Source organism: Salvelinus alpinus, chromosome 23, assembly GCF_045679555.1.
Source record: "Salvelinus alpinus chromosome 23, SLU_Salpinus.1, whole genome shotgun sequence".
NCBI classification, from domain to species: domain Eukaryota; kingdom Metazoa; phylum Chordata; class Actinopteri; order Salmoniformes; family Salmonidae; genus Salvelinus; species Salvelinus alpinus.
In genome coordinates this window covers 13,503,331-13,522,655 of record NC_092108.1, presented here as the reverse complement: position 1 = coordinate 13,522,655, position 19,325 = coordinate 13,503,331, and the positions used below count along the sequence as shown (strand labels likewise).

The following is a 19,325-nucleotide window of genomic DNA, read 5'->3' as shown; positions in this document are numbered from 1 at the left end:
GTTATCTTTGTGTAATATTCAAAATTAGTTTGATCTGAAACATTTATGTGTGACAAATGTGCAAAAAAATATGAAACCAAAAAGGGGGAAAATACTTTTTCACAGCACTGTAAATACACATATATACTGCAAAGCTGCTTAGGAGCCATGAACAAGACGATCATGTCTATCGGCACCATCTTGTCATCCTGCTAGTGTACCTGGTGTCTGACACTGAACTAGAAAGACATTAAACATTTAAATTGTACATTTAAAGACATTACAAACATTTATTAAGTAGACTTTTAACAAGTAGACATTACAGACATTTAAAATACCTGACAGGTAACACATTTACTTACAATAATTAACTCCAGTTCTTGTAATAGCCATTTTGTTTTGTTATATCGTCCCTGTCTGGGAAACTCCTGCCTCCCCCTGCAGCCGGAATTCTTGTGACAGCACTAAGTGCCATTACATTGGATAAATGTCAAATCGAACCCTTCAACCACTCCATCACTCCATATGCACATTCATAATGTTATTGTTCATCTATACCCTTCTAAAATAAAAGGTTATTTGGCTGTCCCTATAGGACAACCCTTTTTGGTTCCAGGTAGACCCCTTTTGTAGCACCCGCTGTGGAAAGGGATCTACATGGAACCGAAAAGGGTTCTTCAAAAGGTTCACCTACAGGTACAGCCAAATAACTTTTTTAGGGTTAAGATAGCACCTTTTTTTCTTAGAGTATATGCCTCTCTCTCAGGTGCAGAGGCCAGGGGTGGGGGGACATGCCAGGCAGCTGTTCCTGCTGCTCCGCCACTGGGATGAGAACATCCAGCTCAACATGCTCTGCTACAATCCCAACATGTCACCACATACAGTCACCATGTTAAAACCTCCACATGATGTGGAATTACTTTCACCACATGTGAAGTGATAGTAGTGACGATTACAGAAACATGTCACCAGTGTTTCTCCTACCATAACTTTGGTGGGATTCCCACCTTAAATTTTAGTTAGGTTCAGTTGAAAGATGTGCCTTTGTGCCCTGTCTACGAATCTGATGCCATATTTACCAGTTAAAAGATCCTTTTAAAGCCATTGAATTAGATAAATCATCTATAAATAAATCTGAGCTGAATTAGCTATTAACTAGGTATTATGTCTAACTTGCATTAAGGTGTAGGATCAAATTACCGACTGAATTACATTCAATTCTCATTTCTTTACACAGATACACATTTTATTTTCTCTTTATCAACAGAATACATCTCCAATCTCTGTAACACAAACACTCATGCAAATCAATACATACAGTTGAAGTCAGAAGTTTACATACACCTCAGACAAATACATTTAAACTCCGTTCTTCACCATTCCTGACATTTAATCCTAGTAAAAATTCCCTGTCTTAGGTCAGTTAGGAACACCACTTTATTTTAAGAATGTGAAATGTCAGAATAATAGTAGAGAGAATGATTTATTTCAGCTTTTATTTCTTTCATCACATTCCCAGTGGGTCAGAAGTTTACATACACTCAATTAGTATTTGGTAGCATTGCCTTTAAATTGTTTAACTTGGGGCAAACGTTTCGGGTAGCCTTCCACAAGCTTCCCACAATAAGTTGGGTGAATTTTGGTCCATTCCTCCAGACACAGCTTTGTGATGGCCACACCAATACCTTGACTTTGTTGTCCTTAAGCCATTTTGCCACAACTTTGGAAGTATGCTTGGGGTTATTGTCCATTTGGAAGACCCATTTTCAACCAATCTTTAACTTCCTGACTGATGTCTTGAGATGTTGCTTCAATATATCCACAAAATTCCCCTCATGATGCCATCTATTTTGTGAAGTGCACCTGTCCCTCCTGCAGCAAAGCACCCCCACAACATGATACTGCCACCCCCGTGGTTCACGGTTGGGATGGTGTTCTTCGGCTTGCAAGCCTCCCCCTTTTTCCTCCAAACATAACAATGGTCATTATGGCCAAACAGTTCTATTTTTGTTTCATCAGACCAGAGGACATTTCTCCAAAAGTACGATCTTTGTCCCCATGTACAGTTGCAAACCATAGTCTGGCATTTTTATGGCGGTTTTGGAGTAGTGGCTTCTTCCTTGCTGAGCGGCCTGTCAGGTTATGTCGATATAGGACTCGTTTTACTGTGGATATAGATACTTTTGTACCTGTTTCCTCCAGAATCTTCACAAGGGCCTTTGCTGTTGTTCTGGGATTGATTTGCACTTTTCGCACCAAAGTATGTTCATCTCTAGGAGAGAGAACGTGTCTCCTTCCTGAGCGGTATGACGGCTGTGTGGTCCCATGGTGTTTATACTGTTTGTACAGATCGGTCTGTAAACAATTGTTGGAAAAATTACTTGTGTTATGCACAAAGTAAATGTCCTAACCAAGTTTGTTAACAAGAAATGTGTGGAGTGGTTGAAAAACGAGTTTTAATGACTCCAACCTAAGTGTATGTAAACTTCTGACTTCAACTGTATATCAGCAAACAAATATGAGCATTAAACTACGCTAAACATAATCTACGGCAGCACATTAAAAGAGTTCAAACTTAAAAGGTACATTTCGGTATTCATATTAAAAGGGACAGTTCAACAAAATATCAACATTAGCTCGCTGAACTACCTCTATTCTTAGACTAAAATAACTTCAGTGCGTGTTTCGACAAGGGGTAGGCGTAATCTAGGTGCGGGAAACTGGCCTTCTATTTAGTCTACTGCACACCACACTGAAAACCAAACTATTAGAACATTTTAACAAATCAATAGATACCCTTGATTGTCAACAGCTTAGTTTTGCATGGTCATATTGTTATATGAAATGCCATTTATTATGTATTAGCCTATAGTAAGCCTTGTGGTAGCTAGGCTACGTCATTCCTATTGTGCCCAATGGGTGGTACCAAAAGCTTATTGCAGAGGATGGTTCAATTTAAAGCCTCATTTAAAAGAAACATGGAAACCATCTTTAATATAATATGCCATTTATCAGATGCTTTCATCCAAAAGAACCGAGTCATGCACACATTTAAAAAATAAAATAAAAAATTACACATGGGTGGTCACTGGAATCGAACCCACTATCCTGGCATTGCAAGCGCCATGCTCTACCAACTGAGCTACAGCGAATATTTACATCAACAAATAGTCCAGTAACAGAAGTTCAGACCAGCTGATTGCCAGGATGAGGAACTACTGTACTAACAGTTTGACTATTCTCTACTATCACCAAGACCAGTGATAATACTTAACAGGACAAATCATGGGCTAATGGCAGTTTCTCCATAAAAAATACATACTGGAAGTAAGAGACCCTTACTTAAGATGTCTTATCGACAACACAGCAAAGCATTCAGCATTTCTCCTCACGAGACTCCCACACTAGATTAGACCTAGACCTAAATTAGATTTAATTCTTTAACCTGAGAATCCTAATTGTTTTCGGTCCTTCTCCCACCCCACGAACCTGCATGTGCCTTCCACATGCAGTCTCACGCTGTACCTTCTCCCACCTGTACGTTACGCTATACATTAGCACAGAGCTACAGCGAGATGGGCAAGACAGGGTGAAGGGTGATAACCAGCCTGGGGTGAGAGCAGGGTGGAGATGGTCGACCAGACCCCCACGACGGGAGGGTCTCCTAGGGGAAAAGCTCACTTGCTCTTGGTCTTCTCCTCTACCCCGGGGGCGAACCACAGGGAGAGCAGCATGATGAGATGACAGACATGGAGGGCTGCTGAACTGTGTGTAGTAGAAGGGTAGGTGTTCCACGACAGCTCCACCAGGCCGAGGATCAAAACCCTGTCCACAGAAACACCACGTTAGACATAACAGAAGAACACACAGAGTGACAATAACAGGTATTTTTGACCCATCTAGGCTCATATTTTATGGTTCCTAATTCTGCTCCCAACATTGTAGCCAAAGATATGTCCCGTCCCCTCTTACCTGAGTAGGTGAGCCAGCTTCTTGACTTCTCCGCTCCAGAGAAGGAAAGGCAGGGTGTGGAAGTACCAGACGTAGAACTGGTAGTGCAGCGAGCGGCTGAAGCACATGCCGATGAAGTTAGACGTGAAGAGGATCAGCACCATCTGTGATCGGCTGTTAAGGTCTAATATAATTGGCTTTTGGAAAACTTTAACCCACTAATAACCCTCTTTAGTGATATACTAGACCCTGGTACTTTATGGCCATAGAGAGACCTAATAAGATAAGAGTTAGAAATATAGAAAACACCACAATGGTACAGCGTTTCTACTCATGGCTCCAGAGACACAGACTGAGGAAAGGATATGATCTGAGGTGAGTTTCTGGGCAGGGATGACTCGCTTGCCTGGCTCCTTCAGCAGTTCCATGATGCTCTCTCCAGGCCTGAGGGGGAAATGAGTTGGTTTAATTAAATTAGAAAGCATGTCCGGTAACAACAAAAAGCAGAGATAGCCAGACTCAAGCATTGGTGTGCTTGTCAGTTAGTCTGTGTGGTTCATTTTAGGCTACACTATTGGCCAAGAATTTCATCCTGACATTGAAAATATCTAATCCTAGTGATAACCCCAGTAGCCACATCTCTCACCTCTTCCAGCGGCGCAGGGCAAACAGTAGCAGGGCTAGCAGGTGGGCAGCCAGGAGCACCAGATGGAAGTAGCGACTTAGAAAAAGCCACTCAGGCAGGAAGCGCCAGTTCACTGTCCACTTGAACATAAACTGACGACCCAAGTCAAAGGCCCGGGTCATATAGCCAATGGGATTCTCCATCAGGAAGGGTAGGCCCAACAATATCTGTAATAGGGAGAGAAGTGAGGGGAGGTGGAGTAAAGATGGACAATGAACAGAATGGAAATAGAGTAGGAAAAACCTGACTGTCCACACAATGTGGAGATGGGATGGAACTCTGGAGACAAGAAACATGTCACGACGTGGCCCAGACATTACATCACGCGTCATGGAACGCACCCTTTTCTACTCTAGTATAAAAGCCACTTCCAACCAAATTTACATTAGATCAGAAAACATGAAGCGGTAGCTACATGTTGAAATGGTTGGCAACTCTGCCAAAGAGACCTACGGTAAGCCGGAAGCCTCGAATGGTTAAGAAATCTACAAACTATAGTCAAGAGAACACAGGGACAAGGTCCCAACGTTGGAATGGCTATCACTCTAGAGACCAAAACATGCCAGGTGACACTGGTGTGTGAAGTGATTTAAACCACAACTCTACCAGAGGACAAGATCAGAAAACATGGAGCTGTCGTTACATGTTGAAATGGTGAAGAAATCTACAAACTAAAGACCAATTATTCAGGCTGCAGCTGTTTACATACTTTAGTCTGCTAAACGCATACGATCTACGAACATTTCCAAATGGTACTCTGAAGTACCCATTATAACAACTACAACAGACTTTGATCTCTGGTGGACAAAACCAGAGGCTTTCTGTCGACTATCCAGCAGACGGACCGGCGATCGCAGAGAGGGACAGCAAAGGCATACACTCGTAAATATGTCAATTGCAATTTATTTTCGAATAAGCGGCTGTTCATGTTAAAAGTATTAACATTTCATGAGCGTAGTTATCCACTGTATTATCCACTACCAAGCCGTCATATCAGCTTAGCCCACTAGGGACATTTCTATCATGTCAGTAACCAATGTATGACCTTATATGTGTGTGTGTTTATGTAATTCTGTGAGTAAGTTACTTAGTAAATAAATAATTAAGCCAATTTGTATATTGCTGATTCATGATCTATGCTAGGGTTGGTGCAGATATCCAAGGGTTTGCGACATTCAGGAATGAAACTGATGAGGTAATAATACATTAATAAGTGACTAATCAATAAGGTATGAAAATATCTGAAGAGTTATATATTTGGGAAATTGACACTATCAACAACATTTTCCCATGGTACCCCAACTTCCTAGTAAGTTACTATTCCGTGATTCGTTGAATTACGGAATAATTACACAAAGAATTGATTTGATAATATACAGTCGTCACATTTAAAGATAGTCAACGCTACGACAAGCATCTGTGTCTAAAATCGAAATGTAACAGTTAAAGCAGATGAAGGAGGTCCTAACCTGGATGGCAGCACAGAGAGAGAGCTTGGGTATGGCCCTCATCAGGCCAAACTCAGACAGCAGGAGGAAGAGGAGGCCCGGGGCAAACAGGAGCACGTTCATCTTCACAGACACTGCTAAACTGTCCACAACAAAGGGAGAGGAAGTTGCCATTCACCATGTGACGGGATACCGCAGCCATAGATGTTGAGTTCGGCAACTCAGTTCTGCCAATCTAAATAAGAGTGCTATTGTCATGAAAGGTGTCCCATAGCCTGCATTTACACAGGCAGCCCAATTCTGATCTTTTGCCCTATTGTTGGCAAAAGAGCTGATCTGACTGGTCAAAAGACCAATTAGTGAAAGAAAGATCAGAATTGGGTTGCCTGTAAAAAACGCAGCCATATTTGCCCACACTGAACTGAACCAAGCTAAACTTGAACTGATCTGATCGAGGTGGAACTAAGCTGAGATAGGCTCCAGTTGTGCAGGACCAGGGTTCATACTTGCCTGTAGAGGCCACAGCCCAGAGTCCAGCGGCCGTCCAGGAACAGATTGACAGCCCCGAACAACATCATCATGGCTACAGGGTCGTTGAAAAGACGCAGGACGAAGATGGAGTGGATCCGGTAGGAGGCACAGCACACAAAAAAGAATACGTAGGGAGGAACCTGGGCCCAGATTCACAAAACACTTCTTAAGAAAAAAAGTTCATAAGATAGTTTGTAAGTGCAATTTTTCAACAATATCTTAAGATTTAATGATTTTCCAAGAAAATATCTTCAGAATGTTTTGTGAATGAGGATCCTGGAGAAGAGTGCAGACAAACAGACAGGCAGGCATCTAAAGAAAAGTTAATAGCCTTTTACAGTGAAGGATTTTCTTATGCAGAGATTGTCATAGGAAACTGAATATTCCATTTCAAACTGTTTTAAGTAACATCATTAAGTTGGGACTTGATACTCTAATATTGAGAGAGCAAATTGTAGATAAAGACTGTTCTCTGGGTAACTATTTAGACCTAGCTGACCTTCTTGGTGCGGTGGTAGATCCTGAAGACGAGCAGCAGGGTGAGCAGGTAGAAAACAGCAAACAGGTACTGGGCCAGGCGAATATTCACCCCGTGGTTGGTGATGTAATACAGCGCTGTGAAGGTGTACACAAATCCTGCTGGGTATCTAGAATGGTAGTTTCAGAAGTCAGTTTCAAGACTGATTTTGTTCACGTCAAGAAATGTCACACTGCAGGTACACACAAACACACACATAATTGTAATGATTTGTCATGGGGTCCAGTGATGAAGGCCAATCCTGGTCCTGGATCCTTAACTTAGAAAGTGCCAGCACAAATAGGTTAGTGGAACTTACACTAGAGGGCCTGTGCCTCCTTTGAGCTGGGTGTAGTCGTAGGTGCCGTTGATGACTCCCTCTACCTCATCCATATACGCCTTCCAGTCAATCTCTGTGTCTGCATGAGAAAACATTCACCAATGAGTGTCAGGTGGCTTTTGCAATAACTTGGAAATATGCATTCAACAAACTGGGTTGTGGAAGGTACCTAAAGAATCAGGTGACAGAACAATCAGCAGCAACTAACGTTACTGCTAAGAAAAAAATAATAAACAAGAAGAGGAAACTGCAGGAACTGTGTCAAAAGTACAGTAGACTAGATTAACAAACTACCATTGTTGCTTTCAAATTCCTGGTTGTCCATCTTACACATTATTGTGCTGGCAACATAAATTGTCACAACTTTTGAAAACATATTTCATTCATACTAGGCAACATCATCACAAGGAAGGGAACGTAATCACGCTGTGGCTGTGAATTCACTTTAACAAGTGGCACTACAGGGGCTAGCTGGCAAACACTAGCTGTTAGCTAGCGAGCTACGTTCATTGCAATGCAGGGGCAAGCTAACTGGCTAAACTGCTAGCATACTACTAGTACTTACATGCTACTTTTTGGATGACCCATATGTTTATTCCGATCTCCAGGAACCACAGAACAGAGGCGACTAGTATTGTGTACTCTGCCTTGAATACGATCAAATGTTTCTCCTGCCATAGTGTACGAAGTGGCGCCCACACTCTAGACCGTGGACCAGGGGACGACTTTTTCCTCACACCTCCTGCCATTTCGGCGCAGCTAGCTACTTGCAGAAGCTGAAACTTTGGCCGCAACACGTGTGTCACCACAACTCGACCAAAGACAGTACCAAATATGTTTTTTTATTTTTTTATAACTGACAATATGTGACGGGACTTATAAGTACCCCGTCACATGATTCAGGAAAGCTTCACCCGAAGATGCATGGTGGCTTCAAGGAAGTAGAACATGTCATATGACCAAAACGAAAATAGCCATTCTTCCGGGGATGATAACTTGAGCGGTTTCGAAGGTAAAAAATGACAATACTGATTGATTAAGTTAAATTTTACTTATTGACCGTTGCAGAAGAGTGCACAAATACTATGGTCATGTTATGGTCTGACTTTTGCTGACATAGACCACATTTATGACTATTCAAATAAGATATTTTAAAGGTCAATGGCAGGTTTTCCAGCTAACTAAACGTTTGCTAACCAACTGTGTAATGTTTATTTCTGGCTCAATGAGCCAGCCATCAACTTTAATTTGTATTTTTATTATTTATAAGTAGCTAGCTATCTTAGATACCATAATGTCAATGTTCAACGAGATATTTCGTTACATGTAGATCTGTGTCGGCTAATGTTACATCAGAGAAATGGCTTTACTGGTTCATATGTATTTAAACTACCGGTTGTTCTAATTAGCTAGCTTGGCCCAAAATAACATATTCAACTCTATAATTGTATTAGCTAATCACCTAAGTCAGCAATTGGTATTTGAACTCAAACACTGTCATCAAATGCCACCTACCGATTTTGTAAATCATCAATGAAATAAAACAATTTTCAACTTTGTTATGCTTGTGGGTGAAGGCAGTGAATATGTAAATAGTCATGATTTATCTGACTGAATCAGTGTAATACTGGAATTGTTTGAGATCAAGTTTCTTAGACTGTGAAGTTAGGTTATATAACCCAATCATATGTGAATAACCCAACATTTTGTGACTCTTTGTATTCTGAGTAGCATAATTCAGTTTACTGTCAAAGTGCTGAACAGAAATAGCAACCAGCCTTGTGCCACTTTGATGTCATACATAAAATTATAGACATTTTCAAGCATTTCACGGAAAATCTCAAAGAGAATCCGGCAGCTGCGGATTTAATTGCAGCTTGTCAGAGTGATGCGTGGGCATCTTGCATTCATGCTAAAGAACCTCCTTCATATTACATCACATGTTTGGCAGTCTGTTTCTGTACTGTAGCCCTATTACAAGGGAGGTGAGAAGAGACAGTGTGGAGAGTTTGTTGGGGGGGATGGAGGAGTTTCCAGTGAGGACGGTGGAGGGGCTGTGTCTAGGCACCAGCTTGGCCATATCAGGCCTCTTCTTCTACATCTACAGGAAAAAGAGGAAATCGGTGGACAAGCTCAATGTTAGTAGCCTGCCCTGTCCTGTATCTATTCCTTCAGACATAGATTCAATCCGTATCGTTGAAGATCCGCGCAATAGTACAATCAGAATTGTAAAGGCAATGTTTCAGCGTTCGCAGAGACTGCATTCACAGTAGCCTACACGCTGCATATGTCGGCTCAAAAGGAAATTACCTTTTAAATTTCAATTGCGCTATAACAAGGATCTTCCACAATCCGGATTGAATAACATTGTAAACAGAGTGCAAAACCATTCTTTTTTTAGGAGACATGAGAATTTTCATAGGAATGACAGGCTTTTCTTTTTGCTTGTTGTTTCAGGAGGCACCCCACATTAATTTGGATGGGAAACTGGCAGACCTTTTGAATGTGACACCGGGAAAGTGTCTGCAGTATGTTGTCATCGAAGGTAAAGTTATTTGTGTGAATGGGTAACATTTCTGAATGTATCACTATGATCATACTATTATGATATTGAGTGAACCCTAATCTCTCTCTCACCTACTTAGTTAGTGTAATTAATGGCTCTATCCATTTTGTGTGTGTGTGTGTGTAGGGGCAGTGCAGCCTGTGGGGGAGCCTCTAAGGAGTCAGTACCAGGAAGGCAGCGTAGGGGTAGTGCAGAAACTCATGCTGAGGGAACACAAGCTGGTGTGGAACAGCCTGGCCCACACCTGGTAGAAACACTCTTGACTGACACTCCAAATATCATGTGAAAGACTAGTTTAATCTGTATCATCATTTTGTTATCAACTGTAATATGACTAGGAGCGTCTGACATTTAGTCTCAGCAGATATACATCACTAATTATAACCTATCATATCACCACACAAAACACCTTACTCACTGTGCCCCCCCCCCCCTTTCCTGTGTAGGATGGACAGTGAGCGTGTGCTGCACCAGAGGGTGAATACTGTGCCCTTCAGCCTGGTGGGGTCGGACCAGGCCAACGTGAGGGTGCTGTGTCCCCTGGAGGCCTCAGAGCTGAAGATGGAGATCATCCATGAGAAGTTTCACCAGGCCACCTACGGTTTCACCGACATCGTCGGACAGTACCTCAGTGGAGAGAAGCCCAAAGGCCAGCTGGAGACTGAGGAAATGCTCAAGGTGAGATATAGTTTGGTTTGATCATTTTACCACTGATAAATTACCTCTTACATCTTCAATCCTAAAATTCCACAATAACATCCCCACAACGTTCCATTGTGTTTAGGATGAGGTCACCACTATTGCCCCTGAATAGTGCTCCAAAGAGCATGAATAATCCTGACTAGTTTGTGTCTGTCTGTATTTCCAGGTTGGCGCTACTCTGACAGGTGTAGGCGAGCTCATCCTGGACACGGACCGGGTGCTGAAGCTCCGCCCGCCCACCGACGGCTCGGAGTACTTCCTAAGCACAGCAGACTTTGAGACCCTGCGGCTGGAGCAGGAAGACCAGGCGGTGGTCTGGCGGGTCCTGGCCTCTGTGTTCGCCCTGGCCGGGGCCGCCGTCCTCCTCTGGGTGGGCTGCCGCTACTACCGCAGCCTGATGGTCTGCTGGGAACAGGAACGTCTGAAGAGGGAGTTTGAGAGACTGGGGTCTGGGGCTACACAACAGGGGTCTAGGGAGCAGGAGACGCCCCTGGAGAATGACTGTGTGATCTGCCTGACCCAGCTCCGTAGCTGTGTGCTACTGGACTGTGGGCACGTGTGCTGCTGCTACAGCTGCTACCAGGCCCTGCCTCAGCCCATCTGCCCCATATGCCGGCAGGCCATCAACAGGGTGGTGCCCCTCTACCAGGCATGAAGCCCAGCCAGGGAGAACAAATCAAAATCACATTTTATTTGTCTCAAACACATGTTTAGCAGATGTTATTGCGGGTGTAGCGAAATGCTTGTGTTCGTAGCTCCAACAGTGCAGTAATATCTAACAATTCACAACAATACACACACATCTAAAAGTAAAGAATGGATTTAAGGAATATATAAATATTAGGATGAGCAACGTCGGAGTTGCATAGACTAAATACAGTAGAATAGAATACAGTTGAAGTCGGAAGTTTACATACACCTTAGCCAAATACATTTAAACTCAGTTTTTCACAATTCCTGACATTTAATCCTAGTAAAAATTCCCTGTTTTAGGTCAGTTAGGATCACCACTTTATTTTAAGAATGTGAAGAATTATTTATTTCAGCCTTTTATTTCTTTAATCACATTCCCAGTGGGTCAGAAGTTTATATACACTCAATTAGTATTTGGTAGCATTGCCTTTAAATTGTATAACTTGGGTCAAACGTTTCAGGTAGCCTTTCACAAGCTTCCCACAATAAGTTGGGTGAATTTTGGCCCATTCCTCCTGACAGAGCTGGTGTAACTGAGTCAGGTTTGTAGGCCTCCTTGCTTGCACACGCTTTTTCAGTTCTACCCACAAATTTTCTATAGGATTGAGGTCAGGGCTTTGTGATGGCCACTCCAATACCTTGACTTTGTTGTCCTTAAGCCATTTTACCACAACTTCGGAAGAATGCTTGGGGTCATTGTCCATTTGGAAAACCCATTTGTGACCAATCTTTAACTTCCTGACTGATGTCTTGAGATGTTGCTTCAATATATCCACAAAGTTTTCCTTCGTCATGAAGCCATCTATTTTGTGAAGTGCACCTGTCCCTCCTGCAGCAAAGCACCCCCACAACATGATGCTGCCACCCCCATGCTTCACGGTTGGGATGGTGTTCTTCGGCTTGCAATGCTCCCCCTTTTTCCTCCAAACATAACGATGGTCATTATGGCCAAACAGTTCTATTTTTGTTTCCTCAGACCAGAGGACATTTCTCAAAAAAGTACAATCTTTGTCCCCATGTGCAGTTGCAAACCGTAGTCTGGCTTTTTTTGGGCGGTTTTGGAGCATTGGCTTGCTGAGCAGCCTTTCACGTTATGTCAATATAGGACTCATTTTACTGTGGATATAGATACTTTTGTACCTGTTTCCTCCAGCATCTTCACAAGGTCCTTTGCTGTTGTTCTGGGGTTGATTTGCACTTTTCACACCAAAGTACGTTCATCTCTAGGAGACAGAACACATCTCCTTCCTGAGCGGTATGATGGCTACGTGGTCCCATGGTGTTTATACTTGCATACTATTGTTTGTACAGATGAACGTGGTACCTTCAGGCGTTTGGAAATTGCTCCCAAGGATGAACCAGACTTGTGGATGTCTACAATTTTTTTTCTGAGGTCTTGTCTGATTTCTTTAGATTTTCCCATGATGTCAAGCAAAGAGGCACTGAGTTTGAAGGTAGGCCTTGAAATGCATCCACAGGTACACCTCCAATTGACTCAAATTATGTCAATTAGCCTATCAGATGCTTTTAAAGCCATGACATCATTTTCGGGAATTTTCCAAGCTGTTTAAAGGCACAGTCAACTTAGTGTATGTAAACTTCTGACCCACTGGAATTGTGATACAGTGAATTATAAGTGAAATAATCTGTCTTTAAACAATTGTTGGAAAAATGACTTGTCATGCACAAAGTAGATGTCCTAACCGACTTGCCAAAACTATAGTTTGTTAACAAGAAATTTGTGGAGTGGTTGAAAAACAAGTTTTTAATGACTTTAAGCTTCCGACTTCAATTGTACATATGAGATGAGTAAAGCAAAAATATGTAAACATTATTAAAGTGACTAGTGTTCTATTATTAAAGTGGCCAGTGATTTCAATTCTATGTATATGGGGCAGCAGCCTCTAAGGTGCAGGGTTATGTAACCGGGTGGAAGTCGCCTAGTGATGGCTATTTAACAGTCTGATGGCCTTGAGATGGAAGCTGGCGCACACCCAGATTTTTTGTTGTTGTGGGGAGGTGCTGACTAACGGCGAATAACTATAAAAATAGAGTCGCACCCTCCATATATAAACTCCCAGTCATTTATTGGGTAAATCACCAATGTTTCGGCATCACTTCTTCAGGAAGAAGGCACAGTGATGCCGAAACGTTGGTTCATCAGAACAGACATGTGTGTCCAGATGGATGGTATAGTTGGGGGGTGTTGTTAACTGGTGATAGAATGGAGATTGGCTGTAACTAAGCCCTAATGAAGATTTGTCTCTACAGAGAGGTGGAGGGAAAGAGCAGATGGAAGGATAACTGTGCTGTGATGTCAACACAATGGGCACCCTAAAAATATACCTCTGGAGAGCTGAGGAGAGGCCTAACAAACCCGACGAGTTAGACCCTAACACACCCTGACGAGTTGGACCCTAACACACCCTGACGAGTTGGACCCTAACACACCCTGACTAGTTAGACCCTAACACACCCTGACGAGTTGGACCCTAACACACCCTGACGAGTTGGACCCTAACACACCCTGACGAGTTGGACCCTAACACACCCTGACTAGTTAGACCCTAACACACCCTGACTAGTGGGACCCTAACACACCCTGACTAGTGGGACCCTAACACACCCTGACGAGTTGGACCCTAACACACCCGACGAGTTAGACCCTAACACACCCGACGAGTTAGACCCTAACACACCCGACGAGTTAGACCCTAACACACCCTGACGAGTTGGACCCTAACACACCCTGACTAGTGGGACCCCAACACACCCTGACTAGTGGGACCCTAACACACCCTGACTAGTGGGACCCTAACACACCCTGACTAGTGGGACCCTAACACACCCTAACTAGTTAGACCCTAACACACCCTGACTAGTTAGACCCTAACACACCCTGACTAGTGGGACCCCAACACACCCTGACTAGTGGGACCCTAACACACCCTGACTAGTTGGACCCCAACACACCCTGACTAGTGGGACCCTAACACACCCTGACTAGTGGGACCCCAACACACCCTGACTAGTTAGACCCCAACACACCCTGACTAGTGGGACCCCAACACACCCTGACTAGTGGGACCCTAACACACCCTGACTAGTGGAACCCTAACACACCCTGACTAGTGGGACCCTAACACACCCTGACTAGTGGGACCCTAACACACCCTAACTAGTTAGACCCTAACACACCCTGACGAGTTAGACCCTAACACACCCTGACTAGCTAGACCCTAACACACCCTGACTAGCTAGACCCTAACACACCCTGACTAGCTAGACCCTAACACACCCTGACTAGTTAGACCCTAACACACCCTGACTAGCTAGACCCTAACACACCCTGACTAGTTAGACCCTAACACACCCTGACTAGTTAGACCCTAACACACCCTGACTAGTTAGACCCTAACACACCCTGACTAGCTAGACCCTAACACACCCTGACTAGCTAGACCCTAACACACCCTGACTAGTTAGACCCTAACACACCCGACGAGTTAGACCCTAACACACCCTGACTAGCTAGACCCTAACACACCCTGACTAGCTAGACCCTAACACACCCTGACGAGTTAGACCCTAACACACCCGACGAGTTAGACCCTAACACACCCTGACTAGCTAGACCCTAACACACCCTGACTAGTTAGACCCTAACACACCCGACGAGTTAGACCCTAACACACCCTGACTAGTTAGACCCTAACACACCCTGACTAGCTAGACACTAACACACCCTGACTAGTTAGACCCTAACACACCCTCAGCTAGCTAGACAGAGCAGGACACACAAACACACATTAGTCCCATAAACCCTCACAAAGGACACTGCAAAATCAGCTCTATTGAGTCTGTCAGAGAGAGAGAGACCAACCCTTGACCTACCAGACAAACTGTATTTATTATCCTGGACTAAAAGGGTTCTTGGCATTCTTTAAATAGAGCCTATCTGTAGCTGATGGTATGTACAAAATTAGAATCTGAGGTTTGTGAAATATATACAGTATGTATTTCTGAAGCTAACAGCTGTTCTGTAGAGTTTTGTTTGGAATAGTAAATGCGTGTTTATAGACACTGGGGAATGCAGTTTCCTCTTCAGTGTGCATATGTACAGAGATGGATGTTTATTTTCTTACTAATATTGCTTGCTTTGTGCCTTCATTGGTTAATATGAATCATTGCTGCTGTAAGGAGTGACTGTATAAATTATCTGATTACATGGAATTTGTGATGATAACCCAATTTGGAATATATATATATACAGTACTAGTCAAACGTTTGGATGCCTACTGTACTCATTCCAGGTTTTTATTTTATTTTATTACTATTTTCTACCTTTTATAACAGTAGTGAAGACATCACAACTATGAAAAAACACACATGGAATCATGTAGTAACCAAAAAAGTGTTAAACAAATCCAAATATATTTACCCTTTGCCTTGATGACAGCTTTGCACACTCGGCATTCTCTCAACCAGCTTCATGAGGTAGTCACCTGGAATACATTTCAATTAACCGGTGTGCCTTCTTAAAGTTAATTTGTGGAATTTCTTTCCTTAATGCGTTTGAGCCAATCAGTTGTGTTGTGACATGGTAGGGGTGGTATACAGAAGATAGCCCTATTTGGTAAAAGACCAAGTCCATATTATGGCAAGAACAGCTCAAATAAGAGAAACAACAGTCCATCATTACTTTAAGACATGAAGGTCAGTCAATGCGCAAAATTTCAAGAACTTTGAAAGTTTCTTCAAGTGCAGTCGCAAAAACCATCAAGCGCTATGATGAAACTGGCTCTTATGAGGACCGCCACGGGAAAGGAAGACCCAGAGTTACCTCTCCTAAAGAGGATAAGTTCATTAGAGTTACCAGCCTCAAAAATTGCAGCCCAAAAAAATGCTTCACAGAGTTCAAGTAATAGACACATCTCAACATCAACTGTTCAGAGGTGACTGCGTGAATCAGGCCTCCCTGGTTAAAATTGCTGCAAAGAAACCACTACTAACGGACACCAATAAGAAGAAGATACTTTTTTTTGGCCAAGAAACACGAGCTATGGACATTAGACCGGTGGAAATCTGTCCTTTGGTCTGATGAGTCCAAATTTGAGATTTTTGGTTCCAACCGCTGTGTGTTTGTGAGATGCAGAGTAGGTGACCAGATTATCTCTGCATGTGTGGTTCCCACCGTGAAGCATGGAGGAGGAGGTGTGGTGGTGCTTTGCTGGTGACCCTGTCTGTGATTTATTTAGATTTCAAGGCACACTTAACCAGCATGGCTACCACAGCATTCTGCAACGATACACCATCACACCTGGTTTGCGCTTAGTGGGACTATAATTTGTTTTTCAACAGGGCAATGACCCAACACACCTCCAGGCTGTGTAAGGGCTATTTGACCAAGAAGGAGAGTGATGGAGTGCTGCATCAGATGACCTGGCCTCCACAATCACCCGACCTCAACCCAATTGAGATGGTTTGAGATGTTGGACCGCAGAGTGAATGAAAAGCTGCCAGAAAGTGCTCAGCATATGTGGGAACTCCTTCAAGACTGTTGGAAAACATTCCAGGTGAAGCTGGTTGAGAGAATGCCAAGAGTGTGCAAAGCTATCATCAAGGCAAAGAGTCGTTACTTTGAATAGTCTAAAATATATTTTGATTTGTTTAACAATTTTTTGGTTACTACATGATTCCATATGTGTTATTGCATAGTTGTGATGTCTTCACTATTATTTTACAATGTAGAAAATAGTCAAAATAAAGAAAAACCCTTGAATGAGTAGGTTTGTCAACTTTTGTGTGGTACTGTATATTGATAATGTTTTGTTTTCAGTCAATTGTTTATTAACCTGTATATACATGTGTACTGTGTGTATATATAAGCAGTTTATACACATACCTTGAAATTAAACGTTACCAGAATATACATACTATTGACTGCGCTGTGCACAGAATCCTGTCAATGTGAACTAAAGGACATCTCTAGGAAAGTATTTCATCATTAAAGCGTTGGTCCCTAAACCCTCACCAGCTACAGGGGTTCATGTCTTTCATTCATCTATGTTGTTACTTGTTGTATTTGGCCTAAATGTTACAGAATGTGGGAAGACACAGCCAATAGGAAACTAGTCTCTCTCAAGGTTGGTAGATGTGTTCGTTAGTCACTTCACACCTTAATGATGGTATTATAGCTGAAATGTAGGTGAAATCCTATTTGAATGAAGAGTCGAGTGTAGGAGTTAAATTGTTCTCTCTCCTGGCTGTTCCAATTCACTCTGCTCTCCTGTCATATAGTTTGATGAATCTTTGACGAACACAATAGGAATAGAATCATTAGAGGCTGTGGAATGCAAATGGCTCTAGTTTGACATCAAACAGACCTTTTCATGTAGAATGTAGGTCATGTCTGTCTGCTATTCACAGTTTGGTATCAATACACAGTCACTGAACAACAACATGACTGTGATGCAGCTGTCAAGTTGGAGAAAGTATTTCACGTTTGAATATCTTGGTGAGCCTGCCACACAAAGTTTCCCCGACTCCCCTCAAGTTGAAGTGAAGCGCTAGTCTTTTTCCAGGAACACAAATGTGTTGACAGCGTCTGCATTGACAACGTCTGTACTCAGAAAAGTCTGCTGTTGTGAGTCAACCATCCTGCTATTTCTATCATCTATAACAAGCAGAGTGGAGGAGGGGGGAGGGGTGAAATAGACAGAACGCCACCTACAGAGTTTTTTGAGCCTGGAAAAGAAAAGACTAACTGGCATGCGTGGGTTGGGTGAGTGGGCGGGGTTGAGCTGAGGAGTGAGGTAAAGGGGGAGGGGTTGAGATGAGGAGTGAGGTAGAAGGGGTGAGGGGTTGAGCTGAGGAGTGAGGTAAAGGGGGAGGGGTTGAGCTGAGGAGTGAGGTAAAGGGGGAGGGGTTGAGCTGAGGAGTGAGGTAAAGGGGGCGGGGTTGAGCTGAGGAGTGAGGTAAAGGGGGAGGGGTTGAGATGAGTGGTGAGGTAGAAGGGGCGAGGGGTTGAGCTGAGGAGTGAGGTAAAGGGGGTGAGAGGTTGAGATGAGTGAGGTAAAGGGGGAGGGGTTGAGATGAGTGGTGAGGTAGAGGGGGTGAGAGGGGGTGAGAGGTTGAGATGAGGAGTGAGGTAAAGGGGGAGGGGTTGAGATGAGTGGTGAGGTAGAAGGGGCGAGGGGTTGAGCTGAGGAGTGAGGTAAAGGGGGAGGGGTTGAGATGAGTGGTGAGGTAGAGAGGGGCGAGGGGTTGAGCTGAGGAGTGAGGTAAAGGGGGAGGGGTTGAGATGAGTGGTGAGGTAGAAGGGGCGAGGGGTTGAGCTGAGGAGTGAGGTAAAGGGGGAGGGGTTGAGATGAGTGGTGAGGTAGAAGGGGCGAGGGGTTGAGCTGAGGAGTGAGGTAAAGGGGGTGAGAGGTTGAGATGAGTGGGGAGGTAGAAGGGGCGAGGGGTTGAGATGAGGAGTGAGGTAGAGGGGGTGAGAGGTTGAGATGAGGAGTGAGGTAAAGGGGGAGGGGTTGAGATGAGTGGTGAGGTAGAGGGGGTGAGAGGTTGAGATGAGGAGTGAGGTAAGGGGGAGGGGTTGAGATGAGGGGTGAGTAGAGGGGGTGAGAGGTTGAGATGAGGGGTGAGGTAGAGGGGAAGGTGTTGAGCTGAGGAGTGAGGAGGGGGGGCTGTCTGAGAGAATCCTGGCAGAACAACAGCTGTGTCTCTCGGGGGCAATTTTGTAATTTATCTACCTCTGAGACTTACAGAGAGACTGACAGACCCTGCCGGAAAACCCCAACACGTTGTGATCTGAAGACTTTTTGAATTTTTTAGAGTGGGAGGAACATATAATATTGATCACTTACTGATAGTATCAAACCAGTTTGAAATCAATGCACATTGTAGCATTA

General features: G+C 43.5%; 2 protein-coding genes across 4 annotated transcripts; one reads left to right on the top strand and one right to left on the bottom strand.

Moving 5' to 3' along the window:
* Positions 1-255: 255 nt before the first annotated feature.
* On the bottom strand, positions 256-8,334 carry LOC139550268 (dol-P-Man:Man(5)GlcNAc(2)-PP-Dol alpha-1,3-mannosyltransferase-like). The gene is made up of 9 exons (XM_071361050.1): positions 8,017-8,334; positions 7,431-7,530; positions 7,094-7,241; positions 6,574-6,734; positions 6,085-6,205; positions 4,577-4,782; positions 4,299-4,374; positions 3,952-4,097; positions 256-3,804 (listed from the first exon to the last, which is right to left on the bottom strand). The coding sequence occupies exons 1-9, from the start codon at positions 8,198-8,200 to the stop codon at positions 3,657-3,659; spliced, it is 1,290 nt and encodes a 429-aa protein (XP_071217151.1). The 5' UTR covers positions 8,201-8,334; the 3' UTR covers positions 256-3,656.
* Positions 8,335-8,361: 27 nt separating this feature from the next.
* On the top strand, positions 8,362-17,450 carry LOC139550269 (mitochondrial ubiquitin ligase activator of nfkb 1-A-like). Of its 3 annotated transcripts, none has more exons than XM_071361052.1 (6): positions 8,362-8,463; positions 9,403-9,589; positions 9,909-9,996; positions 10,144-10,264; positions 10,464-10,695; positions 10,886-17,450. In XM_071361052.1, the coding sequence occupies exons 2-6, from the start codon at positions 9,473-9,475 to the stop codon at positions 11,372-11,374; spliced, it is 1,047 nt and encodes a 348-aa protein (XP_071217153.1). In that variant the 5' UTR covers positions 8,362-8,463; positions 9,403-9,472; the 3' UTR covers positions 11,375-17,450. The 3 variants fall into 3 exon arrangements, with proteins under 3 accessions (XP_071217153.1, XP_071217154.1, XP_071217152.1); XM_071361053.1 differs by having other exon boundaries at positions 8,374-8,463; positions 9,421-9,589; XM_071361051.1 differs by lacking the exon at positions 8,362-8,463 and having other exon boundaries at positions 8,476-9,589.
* The last annotated feature ends 1,875 nt before the right edge of the window (positions 17,451-19,325 follow it).